We start from the raw sequence: 17,796 nt of genomic DNA, 5'->3' as shown, positions 1-17,796 counted from the left end.
ACTACAGTCATTGCAGCCACAACAAATAGACAATAACAGCAATAGGTACATCAGTATATCTCAACAGGTGGCTGTGAAGCCTTACAAGGTTTGTATTACATGCCAAACACTTTTTTTCTCAGAAGTTATCCATAACCTTGTATGCTATAAAGCAATTTTGCCCAACACAACACACTGCTCACTTTTGAACTACACTTGGATTGATACTGATGGATGCCTTGAATTCCAGAGTGGTTGTTACGCAGGATTCTAAACAGTCCTAGATGGTGGTACACCTTTTTACAAGGTGTATTGTCGTCGTGAACCACCGGAAAATGTCTTGTCACTAAAAAAACGGATAGTAAATTTGAAATTAGCATATACTTTTCCCAGGGTGATTTCATCAGCTTCACCGGCCACAGACACTTGCAGAAAACTCGACAACTTTTGACTATAAGTGGTGCCGTAAACTCTCATAGAATTCTGTGTACAATTATTTTTGTATGGTCTTCCTATGGGGAATTTTATTTCATGTATTTGACGAAGCTTTGGCTATGACACACTATAACAGTGGCTTTTGCTGAAGGTATGCAATTTGATTAGCAAAAATATACGTGAAAATTTGATAGGTTGAAAATCTCTACTACAGGACTATTGCGGTACCCTGGCCTTGCTGAATATAACTAATGGCTTTTAGTTATTACCTTTACAGTTTCTGTTGCTATGATTTCCATCATTGTCTTCAATATATGACCTCCCACCCTGGCCTGCAATTAGTCTCGCGTGGCCAGACCACTTTTTTTCTTTTTCATTTGGTCGGGAAATAAAAGGGTCTGGTCCGGTTTGAATACCCACACTTGTTCTCAAAATCCTGGTTGCGGCCGGGATTAATTCTATGCGCGCTTACTACAATCAATACAAACATTACAAAATCGTAACTTGCCTGTTCGTCACTGAATGATCGGAATCCTATCTTTTCAATTACCCAGTCAATGGCAGACTTAACGTCCATTCAAGCATACTTCGAGAATGCATTAAGACGTGCGCATAGAATTAATCCCGGCCACAACCAGGATTTTGAGAACAAGTGCGGGTATTTGAATCGGACCAAACCCTTTTTTTCCATTAAAAAGGAAAAAAAAGTGGTCTGGCCACGCGAGACTAGCCTGCAATTAATTCATACCTCTCAACTGTCACGCCTCCGGTGTGATTCTCACGATTTGAGGTGCAATCTCACGCTCACACGTCCAAAGTATTGAATCTCACGTCTACAAGCAATGCAGCTTAACTCCCACAAAATGTTCAGTATTAGAACCAAAAAAGTCTGTAAATCTTTGATGTAGTTGTACACAGTTTATGTCACAGGATCATTCTCACGTGATTCCTGGAGGAAATGGCACTGGATCAGACATTTGTGTGTGGGATTAATAATCTATGGATCAGAGCAATGGATTAAAACATGGCTGGGGCAACAGAGTGAGATGTTAAAAGAGTAACAGAATGTTTCGACTGCCTGGCATCTACAAGTGTTATTTCAGTTGTGCTGGACCATGTGTCATAAAATGATCACGTGATGCCATGGATACACCGCAAGATGAAAATAGAGAACACGATCTACGTGTGACTGAACATAAAACATAGTGACATTCCAGTGCCTTCAAAGGATAAAAGTGCACTACCAGAATTCAATGGATGTGTCAGTGTGTCCAACTAATTCTAGTGTGTGGCATAGCAGATGGTGTACAGATACAATTAATAGTAACTAAGCCTGCATAAACCATAAACAGGTGGATAGATAGAAGGCATAGGTGCACAGCTACATATTATTAGCCTAAGGGCACATTTTGTGTATGTTGTGCTTGTTCTCTCCATCAGGTTGCACGTGATGGATGGCAGAACTTTGCTGAATCTCACTCCTGGCAAAGGCTACACAGGTTGAGAGCCGTTAAATCCCAAAAGGAAAGTAGTGTCACGTCAAGTAGTTGTCGGGACACTTTTAATACAGGGCTTAATTAGGCCCTTCAAGGTGATTATTGGCACACGGAACATACAGTACATACGAAATTATTACCAGGTAATACTAAGGAGCACCGCCGGACAAAGAACTTAGCGCGGTTGGTGAACGATATTACATCAATGGCAACACAGACAATACTAGTACCTCACAATATCTACTTGTTGCCAATCAGTGGCAGTCTACTCGTTACAACCAAATCAGATCACGAAAGGCAACAGAAGCCGGAATTAAAAGCGTTGAGAAAAGGACACACCCTTACCGTCACGTGCGCATCATAAATATGCTTTGAGGCGCTTTTGAATTGATCGGGGATCAATTTTCAAGTTGAGGAATTACGAGTAGCTAACCCGCTAGGCATGCGCACCAGCAAAATATGCTCAAGACAGATTGCCGGTCTCAGTTTAATTACTGTAGCTATTGGAGTGATTAGTTTAATTTGGCAGAAAAGAGTATGGTTATAATGGTAGCTAGCTACAATTTTTCACTGAGGGATTCCCTGAATTTTTTTACAGAAAAAATGACGCAATCTTAATTAGGTAGCCATGATTGATTGATTGATTGATTGGTTGGTTGATAAGTTTAACCTCTCAATGATCAGCACAGCCACTCTTCCTCATTGGAGGGACATACATACAAGCACATACATATTAAACATATACGTACAAGCAAAATACACACAGTACAATCCAAACATACACAATGACAGAACAATAATACACATACAAAAAAACAATACAACACACATGTACGTAAATTATATACAACAATTACAAAAATCATTCAAAAGACAAAAAAATAAGTATTGGTGGCATCATAAAAGTTTGTAAAAGACATTGGTTCCTTCAACCTAGAGGGTAGATTGTTCCATACTACATTACCTTGATGTCTAGCATACTTCTGAGTTTGAGATAACCGGGTTCGATTAGAATTCTCAAAAAATATGATGGAATTCTGGTGTTGTAAGATGTACGGTTTCTTACAACACCAGAACTCCAACACCAGCCATCCACTACCCTAGGCGGGCAACCTTCCAGTTGAAATAAGTTTGTAAAGTAATTTGCATCTCAATGAAGTTCGCAACAATGAGCAATGATGTAATTGATTAGCTAGCTAGTCTACTGTGCAAATTTCAAAAAGAGTAGCTAGCTATGTGGTACAAATTACAAGTATATATCAAAACTTACAGGTAGCCTTTTTTTATGTTGGCAGTATAAACTACAGTATCCTGAAACTATGCACATGAATTGACAATTGTTTATTTATTGGCTCAGAAAACAGTAGAAAAATAAGCATTGATATGGAATAGAACTGTATTGGAGCTTTACTTGTTAACAGAATACTCATTGTTTATATAATTAGTTTATAGTTTTTACATTCAATATGGTGGCCACTGTCAACAGCAGCTCCCATATACACTGATACTGCATGCTGCATGTATATGCCTAATCATGGCAGTGTACCTTTCTATTTGCTTGCTGTGTTATAATTTTTTTACGTGAACCTCCTTTTAAAAATAAGCTTGCAACAGTGGTAGCTAAATATATTTATGTGCACATGTGAAGGTACATATAATACAAATTTCTCCACCATTTAATTAAAAGTTGCCTTGAAATGGCTATCTGCACATACTTTTTTAAAAACTTTTAGTCCATTATTAAAATTAACCTTTCAAACCCTGTAACTACTGTAGCTATAGTAAGTTCCTTTTAAAAATTTTGTTTCTTTCAGTTCATTATTTCCTTAAATTACTTCCAGGTTTCAATCATTCTTCATTCTTGTCACAGTTATCTTTCGTAATTTCCAGTACAGTATGTCTCCAAGACACACCTAGTTGTGCTTCAGCCTTCAAGTCTCCTCCATTGGAAGTGTGTAGCTACACAAGCCCTAATCTGAGATGGGGGATGGGGCATAGTTGCATTTATATTTAGCTAGTATTCCCAAACTCTGCAGATAGCTACAGTAGCTTGGCTAGTTGTAAACAATAGTTTTAGGCCACTGAATTTCAGAATAATTTGAATATATTGAACAATCATTTTAAAATCAGATACATAAATCTACCTGTAACTAGCTAGCTCTGTAATGAATCTGCATACAAAACTTCGAAACAGCAACTTAGTTTTAGCCAATTGCAAGCTCTCCTACAATTTTGAAGACAGACTTGCCAAGGGGCCAGGGCAGATGTAGGAAGGGGGGGTGCGTGGAGTGCTGAAGCACCCCTCCAAAATTTTACTATGTGCGTCACTGTTAGCTAGCTAGAGAGCTGATGGAAGCTTTATGGTACAGGTGCAATTGCATCATGGGAAATGAAAAGATGGAAAGATCTAGAGTCAGAAGGTATTTCATAGGAATCAACAAGAGGGGGTAAAAATTACTTATATTTTGTACGTACAACCACTAAAATGTCAAAAACTATATATAATAGAACATGTACAGTAACATGTACTCCAATAATATTCAGCAGTAAAGCTCTTCTAAACTATAAGGAACAAAGACCAGTATGTACATAATATTCTGAAGTTAAAACCTCTTCTTCTTGACCTGTACACTGTCACTGCTATCTCATCATTGTGCCGAATATTCTACCATACTGCTTAAAAGTTAAAATTTTAAAAATCTAGAACTTTATGTACCATGCACATATCACATAACATCAATGCTTTTGAAATGCTATTCTGAGAACAAATTCTTTTAGATGAATACATAGCCTTCAGTTGTAACTATAAACTCGTTAATTGGGTTGAAATACTTCCTTTTGCAACTTAAATGTTAATTCTAGTAAATTAAAATTTAGGCATCCACATTAACAGAGCTAGCTACAGCATCTGGGAGCTCAGTGTGCCCTTGCTTGATCAAGCTCCACATTTGCCTATTTTAATGGCTTTAGAAAATGTAACACACTGCATTCTTGTATGTTGCATTTAAAAGTACATACAGGTGTACATGTGTGATAAGGTTTTTTTACCAACATAATATAATTGACATAAGTACGCTATCGCCTTAAATTCCAAATTACAAGGAGATGCTTTACAATTACCAATTTACCACAGAAATTTCCAACCACAAAATTAACAAGCTTTCCATAATGAAAATAAATTGTACAAAAGGAAAAGCTGCAACATAGATTATAATATGCTGGTCGCAGGTCCCTATAGTGGGATACTGACTCAACCTTTAGGAAGTCATGATATTTAAGTACAGGATGAATGCAGAGCTAAGAAATCATTGCCTATACTGCAAGCTGTTTGTGGATCAAGTTACCAACTGGTTTGGGATTTTTTTTACTGCATTCAACAGAGTGGTAGTAACATGTTTCTGCTACATAGGGTTTCAGTAGTCTATAAGAGCCGTGTGATACCACCTTTAGTATGCTACCATACTTAGAGTATCACGATACCATACTTAGGGTATCAGGATACCATACTTAGGGTATCACGATACCATACTTAGCGTATCATGATACCATACTTAGGGTATCATGATACCATACTTAGGGTATCGCGATACCATACTTAGGGTATCACGATACCATACTTAGGGTATCACGATCATGATACCATACTTACTATACTTAGGGTATCACTATACCATACTTAGGGTATCATGATACCATACTTAGGGTATCACGATACCATACTTAGGGTGTCATGATTATATTTTAGGTATTGATACTCTAGCTAATGTGCACATAAAATTTGGCCTTTTCATAATTTAGTACATGGAGATGCAAACTATGTATCATATTAACAGGATCCTGTGAAAAGTTTTAATTGAAATGTGACCCAACATCATCAACTATCTAGTTATATTGCAAAATCGATACCTGTTATGCTATAATCTTGCATGGAGTAAAATATTGACACTTGCAATTGGTATAATATATCATGATACCAGGTAGTATTGTACAGCTCTAGCTTCAGTGGTCCTTCTATGTAGCTAGGTCCCTAGTGGCTAGTTAATGGAGGTTTCATCTTTTAGTATATAATTTAGCCCTTGGTTTCCCAAATATTACAAATTCCTTTAACCAAGCAATTACACTCCTTGCTTTATAATCTTATAACTCTTGTATAGTAGCAGGTATCATCACCAAATTTTTAGCAGCACTTCTCTACATAATTATGCACTAGTGGTGTAAATGGGATGGTGATTGCATAATCTAATTAGAAGTATGATGTAATTAAAGTTTCAAAATGGATAAATAAATGTGTAAGATTTTATTGCAATAGATTCACTTTGTTTATTTACAACTTTTAGGAGTTTGCTGGGTAGCTACACAATTTAGGCACAAGCAGAAAAAATGTCAGGGCAAAAGATGATTGTATAATGGTTTTACAAAGGAAATACTATCATGATGTAGACGCAGGAATATATAAGAATATATATCAATGCCTTGTTATATTAGATCCTTATAAGGAAATTATTATTTCTAAAGTTTGCTTAGAGGTTACCGATCCAATAAAAATGTATGTTATTATTAAAACCTGTTTCCATTCATCTAAAAAATAAATATTAGCTATCACAAAGTCAAAAAATGTACGGAAAAAACTATTGGTGGGAAACCAAGTGTTAAAATCACAGTGTGAATATCTCCTTCTGGAGGTTACATTCACCCTTTGAAATTCAAATTTGAACTCAAACCTTTATGCTGTGACCTTTATATTTTCATCAAAATGTATCTAGTCTAGAATTTTTGCCTGTAGTCATTATTTTCTGGAGGAAGACAAACTTACATTTTTAATGACAGAAGTTTACAAAGACTTAAGTGTGTTCAGAGACACTGCAAACATGCATATATAACAAGAATAATTAAAGTATGAAAAGTAATAGCCAGTAATGAGCAAGGCATTCTTACAACATGAAAAACTCTGCATGTACCGGTAGCTTTTGCATGGCATACAATAAGAAAAATTGTGTGGGTGGGCAACTAAGGCAAGTTAAAAGCTTGGAGAATTTTATGCTTTGTTGCACTTGAAATAACGGCTAATTTTATGCCGGATTTATGCCAACATTATAATTATTTTTGTCTAGCTACCTATATTTTGCCAAAATTATGATGACATAATAGACTTACGCCTAGAAAATTACAAACAACGTAACTACTTGTGCATGGTCTACTAATGTAACTATAATCTTGGGAAAAGCCTATAAGATAATAATAAGCTACAATGATTTATAAGACATGTGTATCTAACAATTTAGTAAACATACGGAAAAAAAACATGTACAATTGTACAGTAGCTGTATTATTGTAATTACAATAGTACTATATAGTTTAAAGTTTGAGTGAAATGATCTAAGTGCTTATTTACAGTAAATGCAGCAACCAGAGAAGTATGTTAGCATACAATGGAGGAAAACGGGTGGGCATATGTTGGTATGTAAAATTTACACTGCACTTAGCAGCCACCTCTTCAATAAGACCACCTTGTACATACACAGTTCACCTCTGATAGATCCCAAACCCTACATATTAATTTTTATGACCTGACGGTGATAAGCTTACAATACTTGAGGAATTTTTAAACTGAAGCTTTTCCCTGAGCAAATTATAATGACTTCATTCACTGTATAATCAATCATAGACAAATTAATGCCACTACTATAGATTAAATGTTACCGGCATAATTAACAATAATGCCAAAATATTCTTGCAATTAACTTTATCGATTCATTAGTATAATATGTGTACAATTGAATAGGTATGAATACACAGCAAGAACCATCACCAATAACATTTGCATGGGAAATTAGAGACTTCTGTTGGGAAAATGCATGCAACTACAGTAAACCAAAAAATATACGTCTGTGCTGTTATATAATGTATAAACATAAATCAATGTGTTATCTGAAAACATGATTTTAGCTTGTTCTTTTCCTTGTTCACTGACATCATTATTACACAAAGCCAACAGACGCATTACTGTGTTCTCACACTTAACAACTTGTGCAATTCTTACTACTCCATCTGTTTGTAACTTGTTTCCACCAAGTAACAGAACTTGTAGTCTAGGATTTTGTGCTAATACTAAACACAATTCATCAATTGCTTCATCAGTAATGTTATTATTACTAAGTGTTAACACCTGAAGTTTGGATTTGTGTTTTAATGATTCAAAGATCTTTATCGCTCCTTCAGCTTTCAACATGTTGTCACTTAGATAGAGTTCTTGAAGAGTGTAAAAATTAGATAGGATGACTGCCAAATTCATCTGCAACCTGTTTAGAAAATTTGTTATGATACAAGTCAAGTTTTCTTAATCAGCATAGGTTCTTAAGAGAATGGACAATTTTACATATTCCTTCATATTTCAATTTGTTATTGCCAAGTAACAAATCTTCCAAACAATTATTACTAGAAATTACAAAAATTTAAAGTAATTGCTTCTACTGCATCATCAGTAATACCATTGCTACTCAAACTTAATACTCTCAACTTTGTGATACATTTCAGTGTATGGCAAATGGTCACAACTCCTGTGTCCATCAAGTCATTACCATCCAGGCCCAGGTATTGTAACATTGGATTACACTGAATAACAGCTGCTACACTATCAGCTGATTGACAGCCTATATTGTTATAACTCAGATCAAGTACTTTCAGTGTTGACACATTCACCAGTGAGTTTAAAATAAAGATGGCACCAACAGTACTTAGTTGATTACCTCCAAGCCACAACTGCTCCAGAGAACTGCTGCATCCTATAAGAGCAGCCAGTTCAAATGCAGCAACTTCATCAATATTACTCTGTTCCAAATCAAAAACTTTTTAGCTTTGAAATAACCAGTAGTGAATAAATAATTGTAGCAGCATCAACCTGTGATAACTTCATCTTAGCCTTTTTGTAACTTGAGAGGAAATCACATTTGCTTGTAAAGTATGAATCATAAAGTTCACCAACAACTACTGCGTCAGTATAATTAAATAGCAGATAATCCACATCATAGTTTGCTTTAATACTGCTAGATATTTTGTGCCTTTGAAGTTCACAGTTTAAAATCTCTACTACTCTACATTCTGCAACTGAAGTTATATCTGCATGTTAGGATGGGAACATAGTTTTTCTAAATACAATAATAAGTTATAAAGATATATATACTTTTCATCAATAGTCACAGTTAGACCTCCAACAAAAAGTGCTTCAAGAGTATTAATGGTACCAATCGTTTGTACTAGATTAGTAATTGTGGATGGATCAACAGAATTCCATTCTACATTTAGTGTAATTAAATATTTAGCACTTCTTTTGCAGGTATGCATTATTTCAACCAAACTGCTAGAAAGCTTATTGCTGCACAACCATAGATTCTTGAGAAGAGGGTTATTATTAATAGCCAGTACTAAATCAGTTACCACACCATCAGACATGTCCATATAACCAAGGAATAAAACAGTAATTGATGATACAACTTGAAGAGCTCTTAATATTTTGACAGTTTTGTTCTTAAGTTTACATCCACTAAGAGTCAATGTGCTTAATCTGTTGTTGCTCATCACTACTGATGCTAGATCTTCTGCAACAGTTTCAGTAATTCTGTTACTACTGATGTTTAAACTTTCAATGTAGATAAATGTTTTAATGATTGGCAAGTTGATACTGCTTCATTTGTTTCTAGAAATTAAAGAAAAATTATTGATAACGGCAGCCGCCAACTTCATTTGTCAGAAAACAATTGTGGCCGAATTTTGGAAAATCACCCATATGGGCACATTTGACACCTAAAATATTTAATGAGCAAATCAAAAACTTTATAGCACAAATCTACTTGTTGGTGGTTTGAAGCCATTCTCGATACCTTAAATTACAAGAAAATTCTTGAAATATTTTCAAAACTGTGCCCTGCTCTTATTATCAACTCAGTAAACATGCAAATTCGAATTATTTCACGTGCGCCCATATGGGTGATTTTCCAAAATTCAGTCACAATTGTTTAAACATAACAAAGAAAGGGTGTTCATGTTACTCAAGGCCTGTAAGATGAATTTTCCAGATAGTTTTAAATAGTTAAAGGCAAAACTTATGTAGCTAATGTCTTTGAGCAGGCTGTAGGACCAGGTAAAGCATTAATAAATAAAAAATAATAATAAATAAAAATCTATTTCAACTAAATGCATGCTGGAAATAAAGGTGGCTAATTCCACAATCACCATATCTGTCCGGTATACTGTTATTGTCCAGGTTCAATGCCTTCAAAGTAGATACACTTTGGAGCCACTTAACAATTGCCAGTGCACCTGCTTGAAGACCATTATCACAAAGATAAAGCTTCTCTAGTTTACTATTACTGTGAATGACTGACAGTATGGCATCTGCTGCTTCTCCTGTGATTTGATTATATACCTGTAAGGCTAAGTTGTTTTATTGTTGTTAAATTGCTCAGTGATTGAGCAATTGTTATTACCTTATCAGTCTCCAAGTTATTGTTTTTTAACCATAGTTGTTGTAGTGAAGTCATATTGGGTATAGCAACTGCTAGTTTATCAGCCATTTCTCCTGTAATATTATTACCATTCAAATCTATTGCTTTCAAATTAGTCAAGAGGCACAAAGCTTCAACAAGTGTAGCTCCAGTTAAATGTAAATCATTACCCTCCAAGAACAAAGTATGTAAATCTGTACTACTGTTACACTGCATAAAATTTGCTAGTCCATCGCATACTTCTCCTGGTGTATGATTAGCCTCAATGTCTAATGCTCTGAGCTTTGGTACTACTTCTAATGCCTTTAAAACTTTTAGTATTCCAGCTTTAAACCTGCTATTGCCAAGCCATAGTTCTTCAAGCGCAGTATTATTTGATATTAACAAATAATTGTCAAGCCATAGTTCTTCCCTTAATTGCTTTAGGGAAGAATTACGTGCAATAGCAGATGCTAATTCTAGAGCCACTTCTACGGGCATGTGATTATCATTAAGATCCAATATTTGCAGTGTTGATATACTTTTTAAAGCTCTTGCTATCTTGATTCCTCCAGCACGAAGTTTGTTGTTCCCAAGGTATAGTTGTTCTAATCCATGATTACTTGATATTGCCAGAGCAATGGCATCAGCAGCTTCTTCAGTGAGGGAAGTGTTGTTAAGATTAAGTAGTTTTAATGTGTTTATGCTATGCAGTGATCTTGCAAGTGTTAGGAATTTTGTACACAAGTGGTTATAATCTAAAACTAATTCTTCCAAACAACGCTGATTAGAAATAGTAACAGCAAACTCTGAAGCAGCACTTTCAGAAATGTTGCTATCTCGAAAGTTCAGTTCTTTAATTGATACACAATTTAATGCATTTAAAATTTTTGCTACACCTGCTCGAAGATTGTTTTCACAAACAAATAATATGGGTATTAAATTAAATTACTTGAGATTGCTAATGCTATAGCATCGCTTGCTTCCTCAGTACAATAATTATTAAAAATACTAATTTTGATAAATCGCTGAGTGCTTCTATAATTCCTGTGGTCTTCATATTATTAGCCAGTGCAACAACTTGTAGTGACTTGTTTAAAAAGCAGCAGCTTATCTTCACCTGTACACTAAACTTGCATGGTTGTAGATATTGATATAATCGCTATTGTAATGTTCTTGCACAATCTCTAGCTAGGAGCAATTAGGTCACATGCATATGAGATCACGTGTATACGAGATCACGTGCGTATGAGATCACGTGACTCAATATATCAACCTACTGCCCACATACCGTGTTTTTCAGGTTTCTTGCGAAAATCAAAGCATAAACGTGATCAAACACGTGATCTGTAATTCAAACATCTCGAACTTGCAAGGCATTAAAGTGAATATTCCTACCTTTTGCCGATCAATCATTGTACACGTTCAAGTATTGCTAGTATGTTGCAAGTTATGTAAGCCTTGCTAGTTCGAAGCACGGATCACGTGTTTGATCACGTTAATGCTTTGATTTTCGCCAGAAACCTGAAAACACGGTAAGCGTCCCGTCTCAGTGATTCTGATTACTCCAGCATGTGGTGGTGGTTAAAGCAACCTATGATGCAACGCAACTCGCAACCCAAAGTAAGTGAACTGAAAATTACCGTCATGTAATAATGTGGCTTATTGTGTCAATTTGTCAAGTTGGCAAACCGCGGCAACCCGGGTATAGGTATTATATATATAATATTGATGTAGGTTGTTTTTAATATAAAGGTATGAAACGAAGGTGGGAAATCAGCGAAGTGTCCAATCCTTTACAACTAAAGGAAACACCATTATGGTTGGGATAACAGCGACGGCTAAATCCTTTAAATACAGAACATGCATACCAGGTGGTATATCCGCGACAGGTAAAACCTTTGATAGTAAACGTAAAAGAAGCAGGTATAACAGCGACAGGCAAATCCTTTAGTATACAACGTATAGGTGGTAGCAGTAATGCCAGCAACTGGTAAGACCTTTTACGTAAAACGTAGGGACAGGTAGTGAATTTATCAGACACCATTGCTTAAAACCTTTAGTATCAAACATCAAAATGGCAGCAAGAATACTTACGAGTGATAAAAACCATTGATATCACACGTCGAAAAAGAAGGGGGAAATGTTGCTTCCTTAAAACCTTTAACACATTGGCGTACCTTAGATTGCGGTATATCCAACGAAGTTAATATGTTTCTGTAAGGAACCATGTTAAATGCTGTCAGTAAATCAGCTGCAACTCCGTGATTTCGTTCAAAACGTAATTAGCATTGGGGGTTTTACCTCGGGCACGTGCTGTTTCGCGCGCATTCCTTTGGACCATGCCACTGTTTCGCGCGCATTCCTTTGGACCATGCCACTGGCATGGTCCAAAGGAATGCGCGCGAAACAGCACGTGCGAAAGAATTTCACACTTACCAGTTTTAAAGAATTTCACACTTACCAGTTTTCACACTTACACTAAATTTCACACTTACGGCATGATGCCACCAAACTGGTAAGTGTGAAATTTGAGATGTGAAACTTTGTTACTGTGCTGTGATAATATAAATTTCATTGTGGGTATCTATACTTCAGCATCTGATTTATAGAGAATTCTTACGCTTGTTCTGACGGCCGGCATAAACGGCAATTCGAGGTACAGTATGCTTACAGAGATTGGGTAGTAATGCTGTGGAGCACCACTAGTGATGATCACTTTTCTCCCCTTAGCAATGGAGCCACCAAAGAAGCGACCCAGAAGGATCAATGTGACTCTGCCATCACACAAGTCATTTGTGTGGGAAAGCCCATATAATATGGAGGGAAAGATAACTGTATCACTAACGAATGAGGTTGGAGATGGTGCAAGCAATAGAGTGTACGTAGGTACAATGAATTGTAGAGAATTTGCTGTTAAGAAGTTGAAGGGTTATTCTTATAGTCACTTGTAAAGTCATACGAGCAATATTTGCACATGCATGATCATCCTAAAGTAGCCAAAATATATGGTCTCTGCCCCCAGTCTGGCTATGTAATTATGGAGCTTTGTGAAAAGAAACTAGGAGATGAGGTTGTGCATTCACTTGAAGACTTAATGGTTATTTATGGAAATGAAATGCCTCTTGATTTATCAATTATTGCGCTGACTGACATCATTGAGGGGGTTGGCTTTCTCCACAGTAATGGCATAATACATGGAGATATTAAGCCATCAAATGTTTTTGGTAAATGGGTTGCATCATGATGAGTTTGTTTTTAAGCTTACTGACTATGCTAATGTTCCAACAGCCCCACAACGTTCTTCTCATTCTACTACGATGAAGCAATTAATGACACCCGGTTACATGTCACCAGAATTGCTTTCAAATGGTGCATTTCCACTGAGACCTAACAAGGCTTCTGACATATATGCATTTTCCATACTTGCCTATGAGCTAGTATGCTGCAAGCCTGCGTGGTGTAATGTTTCTATGGCATTAATTGACAATGTTCGGCATGGGTTACGGCCTGTGTTTCCCACAAATGTAGACACAACACTTTCTGGCTTAATCAAAGAGTGTTGGTTGCAGGATCCAGAAGCAAGGCCTAATGCACTAGCAGTATTGAAAGTTTTAGAAGACTTCTTTGATGCGAGGCAAGAGTATAGTGTGCATGATTGCCCTGATAGTGATAACTACATAGATGAGCCAGATGTGAATATTACTGATTTTGGTGCTAGTACTTATCAGTCTCAACAGTCACATGAAGCACCAAGCAATTCTATCTCTCCTCACAGCTCACAACCATCATTGGCTCCTTGCGTTATAACAGAATTAGAATCACTAAAATCTAAACTGAAGGTGACACAATACAAAAATTTTCAAGTAGCTGCTATTGAAGCATTGCAGGGTGGAAAAGATGTCATTGTTGTGCAGCCGACAGGTTCTGGTAAATCTCTCTGTTACGTTGCATCAGCCCTTATGAACCCTGGTAAAATAACAGTAGTTATTGAGCCACTGATAGCAGTTATTACAAACCAAATTCAAAATTTGAAATTAAAGGGGATAGATGCATTTGCACTTGGCGGTGCTGCAGGAAAAAAACAGCCAAATGAATTTTCGCAAAGTGTTAAGGAACCCATGTGATAGTGAGAGGCCTCTCATTGCATTTTGCACCCCTGAATATTTATTTGGGACACCAGCAAATGGACGCTACCAGGCAACCATCGGTCAGTTCAGTGCATTAAAAGACAAAGTAGATGATTTGCATCTCATAGTTTTGGACGAAGCCCACAAGATTTTAGATAGATTGCCATCATATCGACCAGCATTTGATGGCATTAAAAGATTGAGACAATTGGAGTGTAAGCTCCTTGCAATGTCTGCTACTCTGACAGAAGATCAAATACAAATTCTTCAAGCAGATTTTTTACACAGCGATAATTGTGTTGTACTAACTGAAGGTGTGCATCGGAAAAACCTCGTGTTGCATTTAAGACGATACAAAAGACAAAAGCCTCTTGCGTTAGATGACGATGCCGAGATAGATTCAGTAGATGATGCTGAAAGGGATAATAGTGATTCACTATCAATCGAGTCATCATCTTGGTCAAGAACTGCACAAGACATCGTAGAAGTTCTAGATTCGAATGTTACTGTAGTGTACCTAGACTTTGTAAGTGATGTTGAACAGATGACTGAATTGCTAAAAAAGAATAAGACTACTACATTGAAGTACACAGGCAATGTGCGATTTGAAGAAAGAGTTTCAGTAGAGAAAAGATTCTTAAAGGGGGATGCTTCTGTGCTGGTGGCAACTGAGTCTTACGAATTGGGCGTTGATAATCCTAGGATTACTCAAGTTATCAGAATTGGTTGTCCTCTTTACTTCAATGAATGTGTTGATGACAAACGTTTAGGTTTGTGGGTCAAAGAAGCACTTGACCGTGCAATAGATGGGGATGATAAGGTGGCACATGAAGATAAGAAGCGTGAGATGATTCGTAATTATGTTGAAGCTTGGCGATTTATTTACAGTGTTTATCACGGTAAATGTTTGTCTTGGGTTCTCTCATTTTTTTATGGAGGTGCAGGTGATACAGAACCTCCCACCTGCTTTGTATCGAATAGTCCTCTATGCATGATATGTAAGGCATCAGATATGCTTTGTGAAGAGTGTTGTGATATTAAGGACTACCTGTGCACACTACTATCTGCTGTGCAACAGCTTCACAATGCAGGGTTGAGCACTGTAACTGAAACTTTGTTAGTAGGTGTTTTGATGAAATCAACAAGTCCATATATATGTAAGTGCCTGGAGTCTATAGATAATGAACTCGTACCTTGGGGTTGTGGTATGGTGATAACAGATACTCCAATGTCAAGCTTTTCATGGTGCAAAGTATTATACGTTGCTGTTCATCTCTGCCTACTAGATCTTTCTTTCACATTTCGACCTTTTGAAAACCATTATGAAGTACATCGTCGATACATGGTTTGCCCTAAAGGAGAAGAGTATTTAGAAAGGCCTACACAAGTGATGTCATTGAATCCATCTTGTACTGTGATTGAAAAGATACTGGCCAGTTCACAGGATATCACAATTAGTCTAACCAAGAACTCGCAAGCAAGAGGAATGCAGGTGAAGCCTAGGTTGATGAACATTTTTGAAAAGCAGATGTGGCAACCAGGTGACGCAGACCAGTTAAAATTCCTTGGGTTTGGTACAGTATTAACAGAGAATGAGATTTGTTTGTACTTCCCTGAAGTGCAGAATTCCCCACATGCCACCTCTGATCCTCACTATCTGCTTCATTGCCTTCAGCTATCTCGAATCCAGGAAACAGTTAAGGAATTAGAAGTAAATCTGGATGGAATAAGGAAAACTCTTTTGATGAACAGATCCTACTGTTCTGGGGTCAAAATATGTGCAGGAGAAGGATGCGATTATATTGTTTCAACCAAACAAAAGATAAATCGTTGTGAGGAGCATCCTACCATGGCTCTCCAACCAAGTGGTCCATGTTGCTGCCACATTGTATACATTTACCCAAAACAACTGGATGGAGATGGTAGACGATGGTTTGTTGCTATGAATACAGGAACTGGCAACACCATGCATAACCACGCTGCACCTTCAGAATGGAAAATTTCTCCTAGAGTATTAGCAGATATTTCTAATGCCGTTTCTCACAATCTGTCAGTCACACCCAAAGAATTACAAAAAGGGGTTGGAATGCCATATCGTCCAATGGAAGCATCTTTGCCTGCAATAAATTTAGACAGAATGAGAGCAGCTGTGAAAAAAGTAAGGAAGGAAGTAGAGAAAATAGATAATGATAAAGTCAACCCATTTAAGATTATTGCATCATTCCCTGCCATAAAAGCAAGAATAGATAAACAGTGCACAGTCTTGGAAAGCAGAAGCAAAGAAATTGATGAACTGATTGGAGCATACCAACTTGATGGAGACAATGCATATCAATTTACAAGAGACAGGAGATACACATTCTTTCAGTCACCCTTTCAATTGTATCATTGGTACAAGGCAGATGCCTTGTTCGTTGACGTTGATTATACTGGGAATCATCATTTCCCTTACCTTTTTAATGTTGTATGTTTTAACAACAATACAAAGGGTTATATGGCATGTGGCAGGGTGCTGATGAATCACCAAGATGGCGAGTCTATAGGAAAAGCTTTGTCAGTGCTGTCTGCTAATATTAAGCAAGCTTTTCCAAGGTATGAAATGACAAGTGCTCATAAGGAAATCCTTTTAGATTTTGCAGAGGGAGAGGCTAATTCCTTTCGAGAATCCTTTGGTATGGAAATCAATGTCCTGGACATTTTGAAGACATTTTTAAGACAGGAGATAGTCAAAACCCCATTTAAGTGGATTTGGATTGTGTATGTGTGTGCTGGGTGCAGTAGCTAGGCTGCTACTGTCAGAGAAGCCTAAATGCAATGTAGCTATTCGGGCAAAAATCAAGGTGCGGTCATTGTGAATGTATCTATTTACTATTGAACGGTAGCTGATGCTCTCAATGTTAATAAAAATAGCTTTGAATTCGATATAAGTAACTATTTGATTTGCACGTGCTTCACATGTGGTCGAATTTAAGATTGGGATGGCTGAGATGTAAATTGAGCTTCTCTTTGTTGAGGTCTGCAATTATGTGCATTCGCGGTGCCAGGTCCAGTTTTCGCTGCTGAGGCACCGATTGCTGTGCAGGTCGCTGAGGCCCATATTTAAGATAATTTGTTTTTGTTTATTATGTACTGTTTTATCTCATGTGATTAATTTGTAAAAAAATGGAATTTAAGATTGCACGACAGAGGAGATTTTGGAGTTTTGTAATTCACAGCCAATAAGGACTAAGCCAAATATCTGCATACATTTTGAGAGTATAAGAGTTGCTCTTTCAT

The 17,796-nt window shown here is 36.8% G+C and overlaps 1 protein-coding gene across 1 annotated transcript; it reads right to left on the bottom strand.

Annotated features, from left to right (window-relative positions):
* Positions 1 to 7,771: 7,771 nt before the first annotated feature.
* LOC136246620 (NLR family CARD domain-containing protein 3-like) lies at positions 7,772 to 11,806 on the bottom strand. Its single transcript, XM_066038146.1, has 8 exons — positions 11,789 to 11,806; positions 10,394 to 11,173; positions 10,140 to 10,332; positions 9,091 to 9,505; positions 8,809 to 8,860; positions 8,382 to 8,738; positions 7,882 to 8,076; positions 7,772 to 7,801 (listed from the first exon to the last, which is right to left on the bottom strand). Exons 1-8 carry the CDS (start codon positions 11,804 to 11,806, stop codon positions 7,772 to 7,774), a joined length of 2,040 nt encoding a protein of 679 aa, XP_065894218.1.
* Between the last annotated feature and the right edge of the window lie 5,990 nt (positions 11,807 to 17,796).

Source organism: Dysidea avara, chromosome 1 (genome assembly GCF_963678975.1).
Source record: "Dysidea avara chromosome 1, odDysAvar1.4, whole genome shotgun sequence".
Taxonomy (NCBI): domain Eukaryota; kingdom Metazoa; phylum Porifera; class Demospongiae; order Dictyoceratida; family Dysideidae; genus Dysidea; species Dysidea avara.
Note: the sequence above shows the minus strand (reverse complement) of the source record. Positions and strands in the feature narration are given on the sequence as shown.